The sequence below is a fragment of the Neolamprologus multifasciatus genome, chromosome 13 (assembly GCF_963576455.1).
Source record: "Neolamprologus multifasciatus chromosome 13, fNeoMul1.2, whole genome shotgun sequence".
Lineage (NCBI taxonomy): Eukaryota > Metazoa > Chordata > Actinopteri > Cichliformes > Cichlidae > Neolamprologus > Neolamprologus multifasciatus.
The window spans coordinates 25,036,526-25,054,063 of NC_140451.1; the positions used below are offsets into that span (position 1 = coordinate 25,036,526).

Below are 17,538 nucleotides of genomic sequence, written 5' to 3' on the forward strand. Positions count from 1 at the left end.
GTTTTATCAGTACTGGTTGTCTTCTGTCACCTTCCCCTCAGATACTCAACTTTAGTCTCTCTTTTATGTGTGTGCTACAGGGTAGTAAGGTGGGACTGTGAGAGGGATATTTCTGCACTGGAGGGTCACTTTGATTTCATCATGTGTGCAGACTGGTAGGTTCACACACACACACACACACACACACACGCACACACACACACACACACACAGCCAGTACATATACACGATCTGTGTGTGCGTTCATGACATTAATTTTCACTTCTGTGTGACAGTCTTTACATGGCCCCCCACCAGCGCCTGGACCTTCCCCTGCCTTGTCCACACACTCACATTCACACATACATGCATATGCTCAGACACCCGCCTGCCTCCATTTTACACCAAATTGCCTCGTTTTCTGCTTGGTGTCCCAGCAAATGGATGACTTAGGCAAATTGCAAATAATTGCATCTTGACAAGGAAGGAGACTCGGTAAGATAGAGAAAGAGTTGAGGGTGGATGGAGGGAGGAGCAGAAATGGAGATGGAAATGGAGAGATAGAGCAACATAAACATAACAATTAGCCCATCGGTCACTGAAATCTTCAGACAAATCGGGAACTACGTCTTTTTTTTTCTGCTTCAAACTGGTGTTCCATAATAACCCAGTAAGATGCAGGTGTTCTTAGAGGAAACTGGACCGCAGGGTTCTGTTTTCAGGTTGTCAAAAATTTCAACCCGATTTGCCTCCAACGCATCCACTGGTATGTGTGAATATGTGAATTTTTGCTAAAAGTATTGTGGCCTAGAAAATCAAGTGTTTGAATTAATGTGTGTGAGGATGGGTGAATGAGTAAGACGGTGCTCTGAGTGCTCAAACAGAGTAGAAAAGCATTGTGTGTACCAGTTCATACATAAAGAAGAATAAAAAAAATAGCTAACTGTCATTTGGAGTATCAAGGCTTCTTTGAGTCGCTGTGAAACTTTCCACTAAAACACTTCGCTACTTAATGAATGTTGGCAATGACGTAGAATCTGTCAGGAGATAACATGCTGTACCTGTCGCAGTGCCAACCCAACGTCTTTTAGTGGTTAAATGAATCCTCAAGATGAAACTTTAGGACTTTTGAACTTTGTTGTTCCAGAAAATTTTCAACCAGAAAGGTTGGAAGGTGATTATAAAATTGACAGAGAATTTGTCCTAAATAAAATTCAGAGAAGCCAAAAGATGCCCAGAGAAGAAAATACAGCGGGCTGTTTAGAAGGGGCGGGGCACTGCTGACATAGGCTGATGATACTATCCTGTGATTATGAACATTCAGAATACTGTCTGTTTGACATTTCAGCTTATGTCTGATAGGGGCAATGCAAACCCAGAGTGCAGAATGCACAGCATACACCAGAAAAGTAAACTAAAATGTGCAGTATATATATATATATATATATATATATATATATATATATATATATATATATATATATAAATAAATATAAATTATATATATATATATATTCCATATATTTATTCCATATATTATGTCCTATTCTTGTTATGGACTACGGTGTTTGCAGACAACATTGTGATCTGTAATGAGAATAAGGAGAAGGAAGAGGAGAGATGGAGGTACGCTCTGAAGAGAAGAGGAATGAAAGCAAATGGAAACAAGAGAGAATATGTGTGTAAATGAGAGAGAGGCGGGTGTAACACGGAGAGAGTGCAGGCACGGTAGAGTGGGTGGGGATGATTGTCAGGTTTGATTTGTGACGTAATGAGACCTGCTGTGATGTATGGTTGGCAGACAGTAGCATTAACAAAAAAACAAAAGGAGGTAAATTTGTTCAGACGAAGCATAGTGGCTATATTAGACAGAGGATGATAAAGATAGAGCTTCCAGGCAGAAAGAAAAGAGCAGGATTACAGTGAAAATTCATGGATGTCGTGAAGGAGTACATGCAGAGGGTTGGTGTGCTTATCCTTAAAAAGAGCACTTGAATGAAGAAGATGTCCTTTTCTTGTTTTTGCGCCTGTGTCCGGCAGCCTCGCCTCTGTCAGTGCGCCCCAGGGCAGCTGTGGCTACAATGTAGCTTGCCATCGCCAGTGTGTAAATGCGGGTGTGAATGGGTGAATGACTGAATGTAGTGTAAAGCGCTTTGGGGTCCTTAAGGACTAGAAAAGCGCTATACAAATGCAGGCCATTTTACCATTTACCATTTTCTTTTTCCAACTTTTCTCATGTTGTTCAGCCACACAAAGATAAAATAGATTTTGTCGGTATTTTCAGGTAGTCCTCATTTTACTTCTATATATGTGTGAATGCATCCATGTCTGTGAACCCGTGATCATCACAAGATTTATTCTGAGATTTTGACACTGTCTGAATATAATGGCGTGTTTTGAATGACATGCCTCCCTAGTGTCCAGGTTTAGAACTGTAACAAAGGGCTTAAAGTTTTTTTAAGGCTCCAGTTTTATTATCCTCTTCAGTCACCCTGAAAGCGTTTAGGGTTTCCAACACAACTCTGAAAACTGTCCTGTTTGTGGAGCAGTACACCAGCACTTCCTTTGGCGTTATAAAACCTTTGCAGGTGGATAAATGGCATTTACCGTCCACCACTCCTGCACATTGACTTACACACATTCACATACAAACATACTCTGAAAAGATGGACATTCTGTTGGTTGAAGCAAAATCACTTTGCCTACTTCATCTTGTGCATAGTCTGTGTGTATCTGTCTGCACAAGTACGTGCATGTGCGCTAAGTGCAGCATTAGCAAACAGCGTTATCATTATTTTAATGTCACAGTCATTATGAGTAATAGCCAGGTATAACACCCAGAGAGAGAAAGAGAGCTGTCTGCTAATAGAGGATATTTTACAGTGAACTAGTGTATACGCACGTGTGTGTATGACGGACAGAAGCATACAACATGAGAACCGAGTAAATTGCATGTAAAGTTTTGATATCACAGGTTCTTTTCGCCATTTCTCTCAGCAGAGATTTATCTTGTAGTTGTGAGTCTGTAAACGTGCGCGCATGTGCTGCAAGATGTTTTTGTGTAGCGTCCTCTTTTCTCAAGTGTATGCAAGTGAGCGATTGTGTGATAATTGCAGTGGTGGTGGCTGAAGAGTGATGGCTGGTCAATTAACGGGAACGTCATTGTGTTGATCACCTGCGAAAAGGTACAACAATGCAACTTCCACTCCATTAATTATGACTCCTGCTGATATCAGGGGGACCACTGCTGAGAAGACAGGAGAGATGAGAGGAGAGGAAAAGGGAAGAAACTTATTTGGAAATCCTGATTATCTGCCTTCAGAAATGTTATTTAAATGCTTTCACTTAATGAATTTGTTGCCACTTAGAACTCAGAAACTTTATCATCTAAACCAGAAGTGGCACACTCCTCTTACATAGTCAGCCATATTCAATACAGCCTAATATGATCTTTAGCAGAGCACACCAGTGAAACTAACATAAGATACATGATATAATATAAACTGTGTCCCTCTTTTTTTTCACTGTAAAGTGAAAAACTGTGTCTTTATAGTGAAAGAAGTCCAGTTTCAACAATACATTGCAGTTTTTCTCTGTTGAAGACACAATAAAGAAACAATGCAGTAGTAAATATAGAAACCAAGCAGAACAGCTCTTTGGGTTTAACTTTAAGAAACAAATATAATAAACAAATTGTATTTTTGCTAATTCAGAGTCTATAAATTTCTACAGTAAATAGTGAAAAACAGGAACTCCTCTGCTATTTATTTATGGATTACCTAACAATACAAAAACTAATTTTATCTATCACTTATTTTCAGTAATTCAGCTGTTTAAGTGAAAGACATACAGTGAAAATGTAATTTTTAAATCATAGGTGTTTATATTCTGTGTTGGTATTATTAGATGTGAAATCAGAGCCAGAGCCAATCAGAACAGCTTTTAAGGTTATTGAGGTTACTTCATAAACATCTTAGGCACCAAACCCCCCCCAATTTTATTAGTGAACTCATGGCCATTTACCTCTAAATGGCAAAATTGCAAAAAAGAAGTGATTTTCTGCTGTGGGCACCTGAATTTTAAGGATAATTAACTTTTCATGATGCATGGCCTTGAAAGTAGTACCGGTAAGTTAAAAAATTAAAGACCAGTAATATAAGGAATACAACTGGAAGGAGCAAACGGGAGTGCCTAACTGTGAATAAAAGGTCAGCAGCTCAAGGAAGTGTTAGAATGCTGCACATGATTAAAATTGCAAAGGTAAAAGACGGTCTTTTATTTTATTATAACTTGTATTCCTTTCTTAAGAGTGAAAGTCACTCTCAGGTTTATTGAATGTTTTGAGGGAAGTTTTTCAGCAGATGATCTAGCTATACAGAAAGTCACCCAGTTCTGTAACTATGAACACTTGCTTGTCAGAAAACAAACTGTCACTCACTCAATGTTTTAACAAAAAAAGAGAGGCTTTGTTGAGTTTATAGTTAATACAGTACAATGAGATAGAAGATGGGTTAAAGAAGGAAGCAAGCAGTTAATTTCAGTTCACGCTGTATTTATGAGACAATTTTGGTCAAATATGAAAGTCTTATGTGGAAACTTTCAGCCATTTACACTGAGAAAGGAAGTTTCAGTGAAGTAGGACCCAGCATAGCAGAAATAGTGTTGTGTGCCTCCTCACATTTGTGTTTGTCTGGCAGGGAGAGAGAGAGGGATTCCTGCAGTGGGCATGAGGGTGGCAGAGAATCTTTGGCTGGGATGTTGGCATGTCTGCTTTCTCCAAAAGCTGTCCATGTGTAGGGAGTGAGATAAAGCCCTGTTTGTGTGTGTGTGACAGCGAGTTTGTGCAAGTTTCTGCATCCTTCTGGGTTTCACTGTATCTATGTAATTGTCATCTTCTGTTTATTCATATTTGCAGTCCTGTATCCATACACACCTGTTTTTGTGTTTCACTTTACTGCTCATTGTTATGCTGGATTGCATTAGTTTAGAGACACATTACTGGCACACGCACACAAAACACAAATATATCTTTGTTGAAAGCTCTGTGTGATGCCTTTTAGTAATATCCCTCTGAGCCGAAGGTCAGAAATATGTAATGCGAGTCTTTTGCGGTATTAATGTTGTTGAATCAATAAACAAGTGAGTGTTGCTTCGACATGTTCATAGATGAAGAAAGAACATTCATTTCAATATTTATGATTAATTTTAAAAAACAACATCTAGTTTAGCACTACTTTTGTGGCAGCAATTTACTTATAGAATTATTTATTTAAAATTTTAAATTTGCGTTTTCTGATATTTGAACAGTACACGGGTGGCATGGTGGTGTGGTGGCTAGCACTATCCTGGATCCAAATCCACCAGGTTAAATCTCTATATTGGCCATAGGTGTGATTGTGAGCGTGAAAGGTTGTCTGTTTCTTTGTGTACTACACCTTTCTCCATGTGACAGCTGGGATAGGCTCCCCATTGTGAAACTGAATTGGATAAGCAGACTCAGTAGAAACTGTTGTGACGTTGTGTTGCTGTTTCTGTCTTAAGTAGGTTAGTCTTGTTTTCCCACATGACTGCAATGTAGTGAGAGTAAATTTCCTGGATAGCCTGGGACTAAATAATCTGACATGAATCAATTGAATTTAATCAAGTGAAACTCAAATAAATCATCACTGCATGTTCTCCTGTGTTTGCGTGGATAACCCGGCTTCCTCCCAAAGACATGCAATTATTGGGGCTAGGTTAACTGATGATTCTGCAATAGACTGGTGACCTGTCCAGGTTGTATCCCGCCCTTCGCCCTATGACAGCTGGGATAGGCTCCAGCCCCCCTGCAACCCTGATAAGGATAAGTGGAAGAGAATGGATGGATGGATGATAATACTGTCTTTTATATTCTTATAATGCATATAAAAAATATATACCATTGCACCGTAATCCTTGGGAACATAGACTTAGTAAATGATGTCATTTGTTTTTACAGTCTCACAATTGAGGCCTTGACATCATCAGTGCACGTATGTGTATAAGCAGACAAATTTAGTAGCAACAGATTCACACACCCGTTCGCCCTTTGACCTCTGGTCTGTTTTGACTGATTTTGCTGGGCTGTCCTGGGTGGGTGGGGTCATCACAAGACAATAGGCCTCTGACAGTCTGAGTTCATCAGAGGTGACCTTAAAGGGAAAGAGCACTTATTTTGTGAATCTAAAATAATACCTCAAAACCTTAAAAAGAAAAGACAGAGAATGCATTAAAGAATGTGGTTTTAAATTGTAAACACTATATTAAACATCCCAGAAGCCAAACTGCTTCAAAAAATATTTTTAATGCATTACTAGCACCATATAAAAAGAGATACAGAGTAAAGTACCTCAATCAGGAATGCAAACCCTGCTGTAGAGGTGACTCATATTTAGTGAAATCATATTTTAAAAAAAACTTAATAGCAAGAAAACGTAAAAAAATAAATACTGTAAATTGTTATGTGTCAAACTTTAAAAAAAGCAATGCCCAAATTTTCCGAATTTTAAAAACTCAAAAGGCTTCAAGAGAGAGGGTTAACAACCATCTGGCAACCACCGGTCCTGAGTAGTTGTAGGGGGTTGCTGCCTGTTGCTTGGTGTAATCAGTTTCAAAGGGGGTTATTGTTACCCCCATACCTGAGGTAATAATCTTAAACTAATGGCTCCATAATTCCTTTATAGATCTTGGTAAATGGCTCATTAAAGGTTTACTTTGTGACTTTGTAACTTGTCCAGCCTTATTTGTGGTTTAGCTTTCAAGCCACAATATTCTACTTGAATTGCAGACATCAGTATTGACTATTGCTCATTTTTTTAAACTGTTGCCCTCTGAATGACACTATGTCCTTCCCCTGGCCTTAGCGTGTGTCTGTACATGTGTGTTTACACGTCTGCCCCAGCCGTTACCTCCACCCAACAAGCTCACTTCCTTGTTTTCCTTGCCACTCACTTTTCCTGTGAACTGATATCTGTGGCAAAATAAACCAAACTGAAACCTCTCACCTTTCAAGTCAAATAAACTTCACACCTCCCCGTAGCCTTGGAAGAGTAAGCAGCTTTACATATATGTGCTCACATGTTTGTTTTAATGCTGAGTCCCCCCCCCCCCCCCCCCCCCCCCAAAAAAAAAAAAAAAAAAAAAAAGCAAGAACATATCTGTTTATGTACCGGCAAACATGGAGAGAGCAGATCCTGTTACATGCACCTCTCATTCCTCGTGGGGATCAGAGGATTTTGAATGAGGAAAGGTCAGAGACTGTGATTGGAAGGTTGAATCCAGATTGCCACTCCACTGGACAGTTGGACGGATGTGCAGGATTATGTCAAATCTGCACTGTATTGTTGCATTTTAGTCAAATTACTCCACTCTCATCTGTGATAATAGACACACACACTCATAGTGCACTACTCCATTGCATAATGGATTGAAATTTGTCTTTGTGAGTAGATAGACAGGTGCTACTTTCCTTTGAATGACTGGAGCTGATTTAAGCCTGTGTGCTCGTGTTGTGTGTTACTTTAGTTGTGGCAAAATAAATCTGTTTCCATGGTTAAATCATGGGTACCTACTCACTTTTTGGGGTTGAAAAAGCAGGTTTCCATTATGTCAGTCTTTAAATTTTAAGGTAGAAGACTTCAAGGTTAGGTGAGTCTCCACAAAATCAATCTAAATCAATGTAATGCCCTTTAAAACAGCTTTTTCTTCAGTAATGTTCTCCAACCATCTTTGTGATTCTTGTTGGAGGGCGGTAAATGCAGTGATAAAACTGCTCCAGTCTTCTTCAACACTTTTTGATTAGCGGTTTCAGAAAAGGCAGCCTCATACACTTCTTTATTAATTTTTCAGTTGGTGCATTTCAACCACAAATCCATTTTCTGTATTTTTGTGTGTCAGGATTTTTGGAGACCTTGAAACTAATTCAAGTTTTTTCTTCTGTAAGGTTTTTAACAATTACATTGAAAACAAAAATATAAAATTTATCAAGCTTTCATTTTTTGTTGACCTAATAATGCCATAAATAACATACATAATTATATATGCCTGAATTTGAAATATTCAGTCTGAAAACAAGCTTACATGCTTCCTGCATTACCACAAACACTGTGATACAAACACCTCATTGTGTCTGTTGCACCATCTTGAATCAAAATAATAACGTATATTAGTTTTTAGTTAGAAGGGTTCATTTGTCACTAATACTGTGAATATAGTGACATAAACCTGTCACTTTTCACTTCTCAAAAAGAAACGTTCTTGGGTATTAAAATTAAATTGACATTTATTTGTTATCTCCTGTCATGTACCACATTTTGTTTTGAGGGGGAAAAAATAGAGAACAGCTGTCACAGCGAGTGGAATGAGCCGTGTGGAGAAAAATAAAGGAGGATCCAATTGCAGGCACTCGTGGAGGTGCGAAGGAGGTTTATTGTAAGACAAAACACAAGTTGAAAATGGCAAACAGAACTTAAGATAACCTGAACTGGGAAAACTAAACTACTAAACACGAACATGAAGGAGGGTGAGCAGAGGCATATGACGGTAGACAGCAGGGAGAACACATGGATGAAACGCGGACCAGCGACTACAACATAAGAAGACAACTTAAATACACACAGAAGAACATGGGGAGATTACACACAGGTGGGGAACACAGCTGGAAGTAATTGACGAGACGAGACAAGGGAGGCAAAACTGAATACACTCACATGAGACACGGACTTTCACAATAAAACAGGAAAGAAGAAACCATTTCACGAGAACGCAGACAGAACTGAACCTACACTAAACATGAGACACAATCAAAGAACTAATCCCTAAAACAAAAATAAACAGAAACATAGAATTCTAATAATAATCAACAAAGCACAAGAGTATCAGAAAACAATCCATTATGCAAAAATAAACCACAACCTAAGAAACTCAAAACGCTGGGTCAAAATGGCCCAGAACTGTGACAACAGCAGGGGAATAAAAAAAAAAAATCCCACCTCTTTCTAGTTTCTTTTTAGCTCCCTTTTTTGAGGTTGAAGGCTTGGGGCTATAATATAGAAAACAAATAAATCCCCAACATTAATAATAAAAATAATAATGACCATTATGAAAAAAGGAGTGTGGAGCCTTAATTCTTACTATAAAACAAAACCAAATACATAAATGGTAAAATTAAGAGTTGAGACTCAATTTAATAGTGAAATATATTTTTTTCAATGTTTTTATAAAAAAAAAAATTTTAATGTTTTTTTTGGTATATTTATTTCCAAAAAATCAATAATAATTATAATATGCTGGATTTGACAATTTATTAAGGTTTTTTTTTTTTAATGTGATATTCTGCATTTAACAGAAAACATTCTCATCTGTGTTTCAGTCTGCTTCTTTTCTTTTTCTGCTTCACACAAATGTCCTCTTTCTAAAGACAAGTGTAGTTTTGTGACTCCAATAGAGGCCTGTTGTTTACCGGTCATGTTATCAGCTACTTATATTTAGATCACATTTTTTTGTGTGATGACAGAAAAACTTACACTAAAGTGAGTAAAACAAGCGCTACGTGTTGGACAAGCACAAACATAAACACAGTGCAGCATAAACATATACTTATAGCTTAAGTGCATTAGCACTGTAAGTGAGCTTCACGGTTCTTTAATTATTTAAAACAGGTGTAAAATATAGTGTGCGTAAAGTTGTACACATGGAGCACGAATACTCTAATTCACCTATACGCACAAAAATGAACGCACTGTTTCTTACGTGCACACGTGCGAGTTACTGTATGTGAGTGCTCACAGAGGCCAGTTAATTTGGATTTGTGAACATGATTTGTTTTAATTGTTTCTCTCGTGTGTTGTTTATGTTGTTAAATCTTCATATTAACTTCAGAGAGCACACTCTGGGTATTAATTCCACCAATCCAAAGTGCTTTACCGCCGCTTTTTAGCATCTCAGTAAAAGTGTGCATGTCTGCTCATACACTTGCGTATGTTTACTGTAGGAGATAGCATCTGTGCACATTGGATTTTCTGATGTTCTGCATTCCTCTCAGTGCTGAGGTGAATGCTCTCCGAAACTGGAAGAGCATCTTACTCATGCAAATTGTTTTTCTCCTCTTCCTCTTGGTGTATTTATTTGTAAACAAAAGCAAATAAATAGTCTGCTGCTTTATCTAGAACCGCTATCGTATGAATGCATTCTAACCCCACTTTCTCCCTCCCTCCTAGTTTGTTTCTGGACCAGTACAGAGCCAGCCTGGTTGATGCTATAAGGAGATTACTGCAACCCAGCGTAAGTGTGCGTGTGCATGTGTTTGCGTTTGCCTTTGTGTGTCTACTGTATATATCTCTGCTTATCCCCTTTCTCTAAATCACCTCCCACTCTTCTCAGTCATAATTAGGCTTTGCCCGAAACCCTATAGACATTAACAGTCTGACAGGATTAATATCATGTAATGCTTTAATGCTTATTATAAGCAACTTGAATGGATCGCTCTGATCTCCGTCTCTCTCTTCCCTTCCCTTCCCTTAATCATAAATCCGAGGCAACTTTTCCCTTTTGGCCTCGCGATAAGACCCCACGCTGTGACAGCCAAAGCAAATGGGGGGAAAAAAGCAAAAGGCTGGAAGAGATAGGGTTGAGATTTCTATTCATCTGAGGGAAGAGGGGTGCGTTTTAAGTACAGAGGCCAGACTGTTATGAGAAATATCTGTTTATGAAAAAGAGGTGAAAATGGCACCAAAGGGAAGGAGATGGGGAGGAGAGGAAGCAGGTGAGGACACAGAAAAGGAAGAATGAGGAGGGAGAGAGAGAGGGATGAGGATGATGAGGATATGGCGGAGATGGACTCCAAGAACAGATGGAGACTGAAGGGAGGAAAAAGTGGGTGCAGTGGGGAAAAAGTCCCATCTTGAAGAATTTATAACTGGCCATCCACATACTCATCGTTAAAAATAATGACTAAATTTAAACACAACTATATTAAATTATCATGAGCTGACTGCTTTTTGCACAAGAAATAGACTTGACTGATTTATGGCTAATCTCAGTGTCTTGAATAAGATTAGAATCACTCCCATTTTACTGGATCTGGTGCTGAAATCTTCATAGCAAATACCTCAAAAAGCATCTTCATTGCTATGACCAGGGGTAAATACTAACCTGTGTCGTTTGCAGTTCTTGGTTAGTCAACCTTCAAAATTACGATTTTTTAGTACCTCTTTTGCAAACAGCCGAGGTCCTCAGAAAGAGTGAGAGATTATAATGTCAGCATTATATTCAACTGGTTTCCAGCAATGACACGCGTTTCTTCAGCTGACATTTTAGACGGTGGCATAAGCAATTACACTTGCAGCCTGAACACTCGTCTTGGTTGCGGTTGAATGGGGAAGTTGCTGTGGTCAAAAGCCGAATGCTGTCAAATGAGAGACGTGACATCTGGCCATTGTTGTACATCTGTGTGTTAAGTCTCTCTTCATGTGTCTCTCTCTTTAATCCAATGGAGATAATTCGGGGGCTAATATGATTTGAGTGTCGACCATCAGACTGACACTGCCACAACAAGCTTTGCCAAATATTTAATAATTTGCTAAGCTGATTAAACAATTAACAAAGCAATTAATTCTCCCATCTAATGGCACTAATTTGTTGTTTATGACAAAGGTGGTCCATCCGGTGGGCTGGATCCTCTTAATCAGCTGATTAGTGTTGGGAGGAATTTTGTCTGTTTGTTTGCGTTTGCTCTGTTGTTTTTTTTGTGAGACAGGAGAAATGCTACTGGATATAAAGATGAAAAATCATCTGTCGGACTCACTGATCCTGCTGTTTTTGCTGCCTTTGTGTTCTTTAGCTTGTGTTGTGTCGTTGTACATTGTGCATTAGGAGTATTTGCTGTATGTGTGTGATTGCGTGAGCATCCCTCTTTGCGCTGTTTAATTAAAACAATAATAACATGATCAACATGAAATAAAACTGAAAGCTGAAGGATTTCAAAGAAACTTTGAACCTGTTGGTAATCCTCTTAGTATATGCAGGATGTCTGTTGTGCATGCGCACGCACAGACACACAATCACATACTCAAGTAGACAAATTCACACCTTTGCATTTCTGCTCACATTTTCTGGGTTTGTTGGATTAGAAGAGCTTTGCCTTTCATTTTTGTTTAGTTTATCATCTAAAATGTACCATGAAAAAGACACACTAGCAATTACCTCTGTTTTCCCTTTGTGAAAGCTAAACAACAACTAATGGTGTGATAGTACGTGTGAAGTACCCCAGAAATATACTCTTAATTTATTCACTGTCCAACTTTAGAAAAACTTGTTTTCTATTCAGGGCATGGCATTGGTGTTCGCTCCTCAGCGAGGGGAAACTCTAAGACTCTTCTGTCAACTGGCCCAGCAAGCTGGATTTTGCGTCTCTCAACACCAGCAGTATGATGCTCAGGTCTGGGATGTCCACTTGAAGGTAAGAAACATGTCCAAGAAAGGAAAAACAACATTTATTCAACATGAAGTAGAATTAATCACTGTTTTGCTAAAGATAGTGGTCCATACATATGGCAGAAGAACAGTGTGTTTATAAATAGTTTATTAAAAAAAAAACAAAAAACAAAAAACAAAAAAACCTCTTGATTCTTTTGCTTTGATGTAGTTACTTACTAAGGTGGAAAGTTTTTTGTTTTTTTCTTGTTTGTTTGTTTGTTTGTTTTGTTTTTGCTTTGTTTGCCTTCTCTCACCCCAACCGGTCGCAGCAGATGGCCGCCCCTCCCTGAGCCTGGTTCTGCCGGAGGTTTCTTCCTGTTAAAAGGGAGTTTTTCCTTCCCACTGTCGCCAAAGTGCTTGCTCATAGGGGGTCATATGATTGTTGGGCTTTTCTCTGTATCTATGAAGCGCCTTGAGGCGACATTTGTTGTGATTTGGCGCTATATAAATGAAATTGAATTGAATTGAATTTTATTATTTGCTTCGAGCCCTGTGTACAGGAGCTGCATGCTAAAAGATCTTTTGTTAAAAGGGTTGGCGTAATAAGCAAATGCTTCAGCCAATACCTTTTGATTAGCCTTGTCTCATGCTTTCTTGCTTTGTGGTAAATCTTTGTTCTGTCTTCACTGAGATATTTGAATGCTAATCAATAAAAAAACATATCGCATCACATAAAAATGGATCAAAATGCATTTGAAGATATAGTATGAGATGGTAAATGGTAAATGGCCTGTATTTATATACAATGATTCTCAAGCACAGAAGCAGTATTGTCTGCAATAGTGGTATTCATAGCACTATTCTTTTGCACTATAGCTTTTGTTTGAGCATTTTGGCTGTTGGTATCTTTTTGTTTTCCCAAACTAGTCTACTTAACGAACTAGTAGAGAACACAAGAAGACTAATGAAATGGCAATAAAATGGAGACAGTCTGCTATCGCTTCAAATGAGGTCAAATTGTGATTAGCTGTGACAAATTGGAGAAAATTACAAATCTGTTGCCGTCTACATATCGAAGAAATCACAATAAACTGAAATTCAGAATAACTACTTGTATTCTGTGAAAACAGATATTCAGGTGTTAGCAATCCATCTGTGTTTATCAATTAGACAGCAGTTATTTGCTAACCTTTACCAATCTGTCTGAGGTGACTACTTGATCACTGCAACAACTGGCAATAAAAATTAAGCTTCACTCCAACACTGCCTCCCACACACAATGACCAGGAACTAGAGCAGTGCAATATGACCAAAAATATTTATCACGATATACATTTGAAAAGTAGTGATAACAATATAACTGACAATATAATTGACACTAGACAAAATACTTTACAACTCCTCAACTTTATTAGTGCAAAAAAAACCCCATCAATGTATTTTCACTTAAACAAGCAGCTGTTTTTTATGTGCATTAAAGTTATGTAAAAATTTAACAGTGCAAATGCAAATTCCTTGCTGACAGTTTAACCAAAAGGCATTTCCAGTGGAAATTGGCCGACATATCCTCAGTATAACCATGTAGAATATCCTCAAAACTTAAAAAGAGGTTATACACACACAATACGGTAATATTATGTTGAAGCACAGTACGTATAACTCCGCGAGGCTCCTGCCTACAATAGCCGTAATGCTCCGACAATCCATCAAGCGGTGCGGGTTCGTAGCTTAGCAAAGTCGTACTAAAACATTTGACAGATTTTCGAGCACCGTGTATCACATAAAATCGTTTCGAGGTCAGTAAACACAGCCAGAATTCATACATAAGGCACACAGGATTATAAGGGGCACTGTCGATTTTCAGAAAAATCAAAGGATTGATTTTAAGTGTGCCGTATTTTCCAAACAACACGGTAATAACGACGACCCGCTAGCATGCGCTACCAAAAATAGTGCTTTGTTGTGTATCTGACGGACGAAAGCTAAACCAGTTCCACACCACTGAAGTTGCAGCATTTTTACAAACCAATTCTGGTTCATCGTTTCATTCAACGAACTGCTTTCGCCCTTCTCATTCTTGGTCGCCACCATGCTTTTTCCGCCATGTGCGTATAAAAACTAAGGCACTGCGCATGCGCGTTTTACCCATATTCTATCGCGATATTTCATTTTCTTATCATTGCCCAACATTATACCGGTATTACCGTGAAAGGTATGATATGGCCCAGCCCTACCAGGAACCACTGATTTTTCCTAGTCACAATGAGGTTACCGTCCTTTTTTTTCCTACTCTGCGGTGACCGAGCTATTAATGGAACCATACTTTACAAAATGAGCATGATGATATACCAATCAAGACTTGAAAGTGGTGATTGAGACCAAAAAACTGAATGTGCACAGAGCTAATAAGTTAGGCTAGAAGTGGGGTCATTTTCTCAGAAATTCATACCTGATCACTGATCATTAGTGGTCATTAGAAGGAACAAGGGTATTGCATTGCCTTAGCATTTCAGACCTGAAGGCTGTCTATTTGTTATGTGCAGCCTAACAGTTACAGAATTGCATAAAAGTATAGATTTTATGTAGTTATAGCTTGCATTGAAAGCTGATATTATGTATTTGCGACAACTCAATTGATTAAAATGAAAGCATATCTGGTTGAGAAACAGGTGAGCTGATGGACTGAAATGTTCTCTGTGTAGACACTTGACTACACTATGTTTGATTCAAGAACAAAATAAAAGTGTTGTTTCAGTTTTTTAAGACTTTGCCTTACTATCGTCATTACATCTGTGAAGTTATCTAAAGAAAATCTGCAGTTCTCATTCTGAGCAAAAATATATTTGGTTAATTCATTGAACTGAAATGAACTTGAAAGAAAACGGAGTTAAACTGTTTCATTTCTCTCTCAAAATTGTGCATAATCTTTTGCTAGTCGAAAAAGAAAGCACCACCAATCCGGGTTGTGTAATGTGCTCTCAGCTTTAATAAAGACCAGCAGATTAGCCTGTTGTTTGATGTTTAGAGACACACCAGAGCAAAAACAAGCTGCTTTAACTTGGCACAGTGACAATGAGAAAGGGAAGGAGAGAAAAGGAGAGTGAAAAAGAGAAAAGGGCCGACAGAAAGGACATGAGTAGGCTGTGTTAAAAGAAGTGGTGTCCAGCTGTTAACTCCATTACACACACAGCTACAGAAGAACAGGACAGCGAGGAGTGGGCTAAATTGGTGCGCACACATTCACCTACGCTGGTGGGAGAATTGGACAGACTGGCCATTAAAGTGCCTGTTAAAGTGGCCTGAACCTCAGCACGGAATATTTCACTCCTTTTCTCTGTCTCGATCTTTGCTGTTGGTCCTTGACTAACTTTAATTTTGATGTCTAAGTGACTCTGGAGCCTTTTAAACCGCATTTAGGATAAGCACTCATTTAGAGAAGGGACTGACTCAACATTTTACAATTACATGGCATAATGTCACAATCCACATCTGAGAAAGTAAAGTTCACCACTGTACCTTTGATCACATCACTCCAGCCAATTAAAATTTGGTGTCTGTTACTGGCTGGTGGCCTTTAAAACTTGAAACTGTACACAACTAATTAGAACTAGCAAGCATGTTTTTTTTTAAATAGATATTAATGTATAATATGATTTTGCATAGTTCTGGTGGTTCTACTCTCAGGTGGAGTGGGAATAGCTAAAGCTATAAAAAAAAATTACCAAAATTATAGTAAAAAAGTGACGAGTGGGAAAGAAACAAGCAGGGAGAGAGGGATGGATTAAAAGGGATATATAGGAAGAAATGAATAGCTTTGGTGGGATTTCAGTGGGTGTTGTCTTACACCGAATGCAGAATTTAAAGAGATAAAATTCCTTTTTATTGTATAAAACCTCAACTGGTCAAGAAAATTTCAAAGTGAAAAGAGTGGTTGGCGACCAAAATAATTTCAATCATGTGCAAAGAACTTGGAGTCTTGTTGCCTAGGTATCAGGTCTGCGACCACTCACAACCAGTTTCTGCCTTTAGAGCAACTTTAATGCATCATGAAGGCAATTAGTTTGCAACCGAAAGGACTCGAGTTGGTAATTACATGCCGTCAGTTTGTGATATTATGGTGATTAACTGTAATAAATTGCTTAAAAACTGCAAATATGGGGGAGCACTCATGAGCCATTTATATAGTTGTTGTGTTTTCACGTGGCTCTACTAGCCAGGTATTCAGTTCACTATTTTAAATGGCTCGCTGCATTTTTGACTTGTTCCACTTCTCATAGATTTGAAACCGCCTCTACAAATAGTAATTTAGTTGCTTATTAAAGGTGATTTAACTGCACAATGATGTAGGTGCTCAGCAACCCTACTTTAATATAGAAATATAACCAGCTGAGTCGAGTCCTCTCTTTCAGAGAGATCTTGCAGACAATTTGTAATCGGTGCAGACTAACTCAGATTGATTACAAGGTGTTGACAATCTGTGTGCATTTATAAAGTAGACCGCAATTATTTGCGAACATTAACCAATCTGTCTGTGAGCGATTGCAGTCAGTCTGAGTCGGGCCGCAGTTATTTGAAGACACGTTGCCTCCATTCAGGCAACCTCTGCACACATTGACCAATTGTGTCCGACAGCAAATAAGAAAACGCAACCACCTTTCCCCCCCTTCTAGTCACAAGGTGGTTGACATCCTGTTTTCGCTCTTGTATGTCTCTGAGACACCAGTGTGTGCACACTGTTAATAGTAACATTTTTAAATGTGCTTTTTCCTCTTTTCTTTGGAATCCAAGAGGACTGTGTGAACATTCAGGTCACTCTTGAAATACACACTTATTGCTACGTGATATGCATACATTAGTACACTGTCACACACGCACACAAACACAGCAGGGTCAGGTGCTGTGTTTGGATATCAGGGCAACTTGAAGTGCCCCCCTCACATCTGAAGGTGATTAAGTCTCCCCTGCTTATCTTCTGATGAACACTCGGAACAACCCCTGTGTGGATTGACTGACCATTCTAGACACACACACACACACACACACACACACACACACACACACACACACACACACACACACACACACACACACACACACACACACACACACACACACACTAAGAAACAA

The 17,538-nt window shown here is 38.6% G+C and overlaps 1 protein-coding gene across 1 annotated transcript in view; it reads left to right on the plus strand.

Annotated features, from left to right (window-relative positions):
• The window catches only part of camkmt (calmodulin-lysine N-methyltransferase), a 106,728-nt gene that overhangs the window by 82,075 nt on the left and 7,115 nt on the right, over positions 1–17,538 (plus strand). The window contains exons 8-10 of the mRNA XM_085183598.1: positions 81–155; positions 10,215–10,278; positions 12,323–12,454. Of these exons, the coding sequence (XP_085039724.1) occupies positions 81–155; positions 10,215–10,278; positions 12,323–12,454 (271 nt within the window). The remainder of the gene's footprint in view (positions 1–80; positions 156–10,214; positions 10,279–12,322; positions 12,455–17,538) is intronic.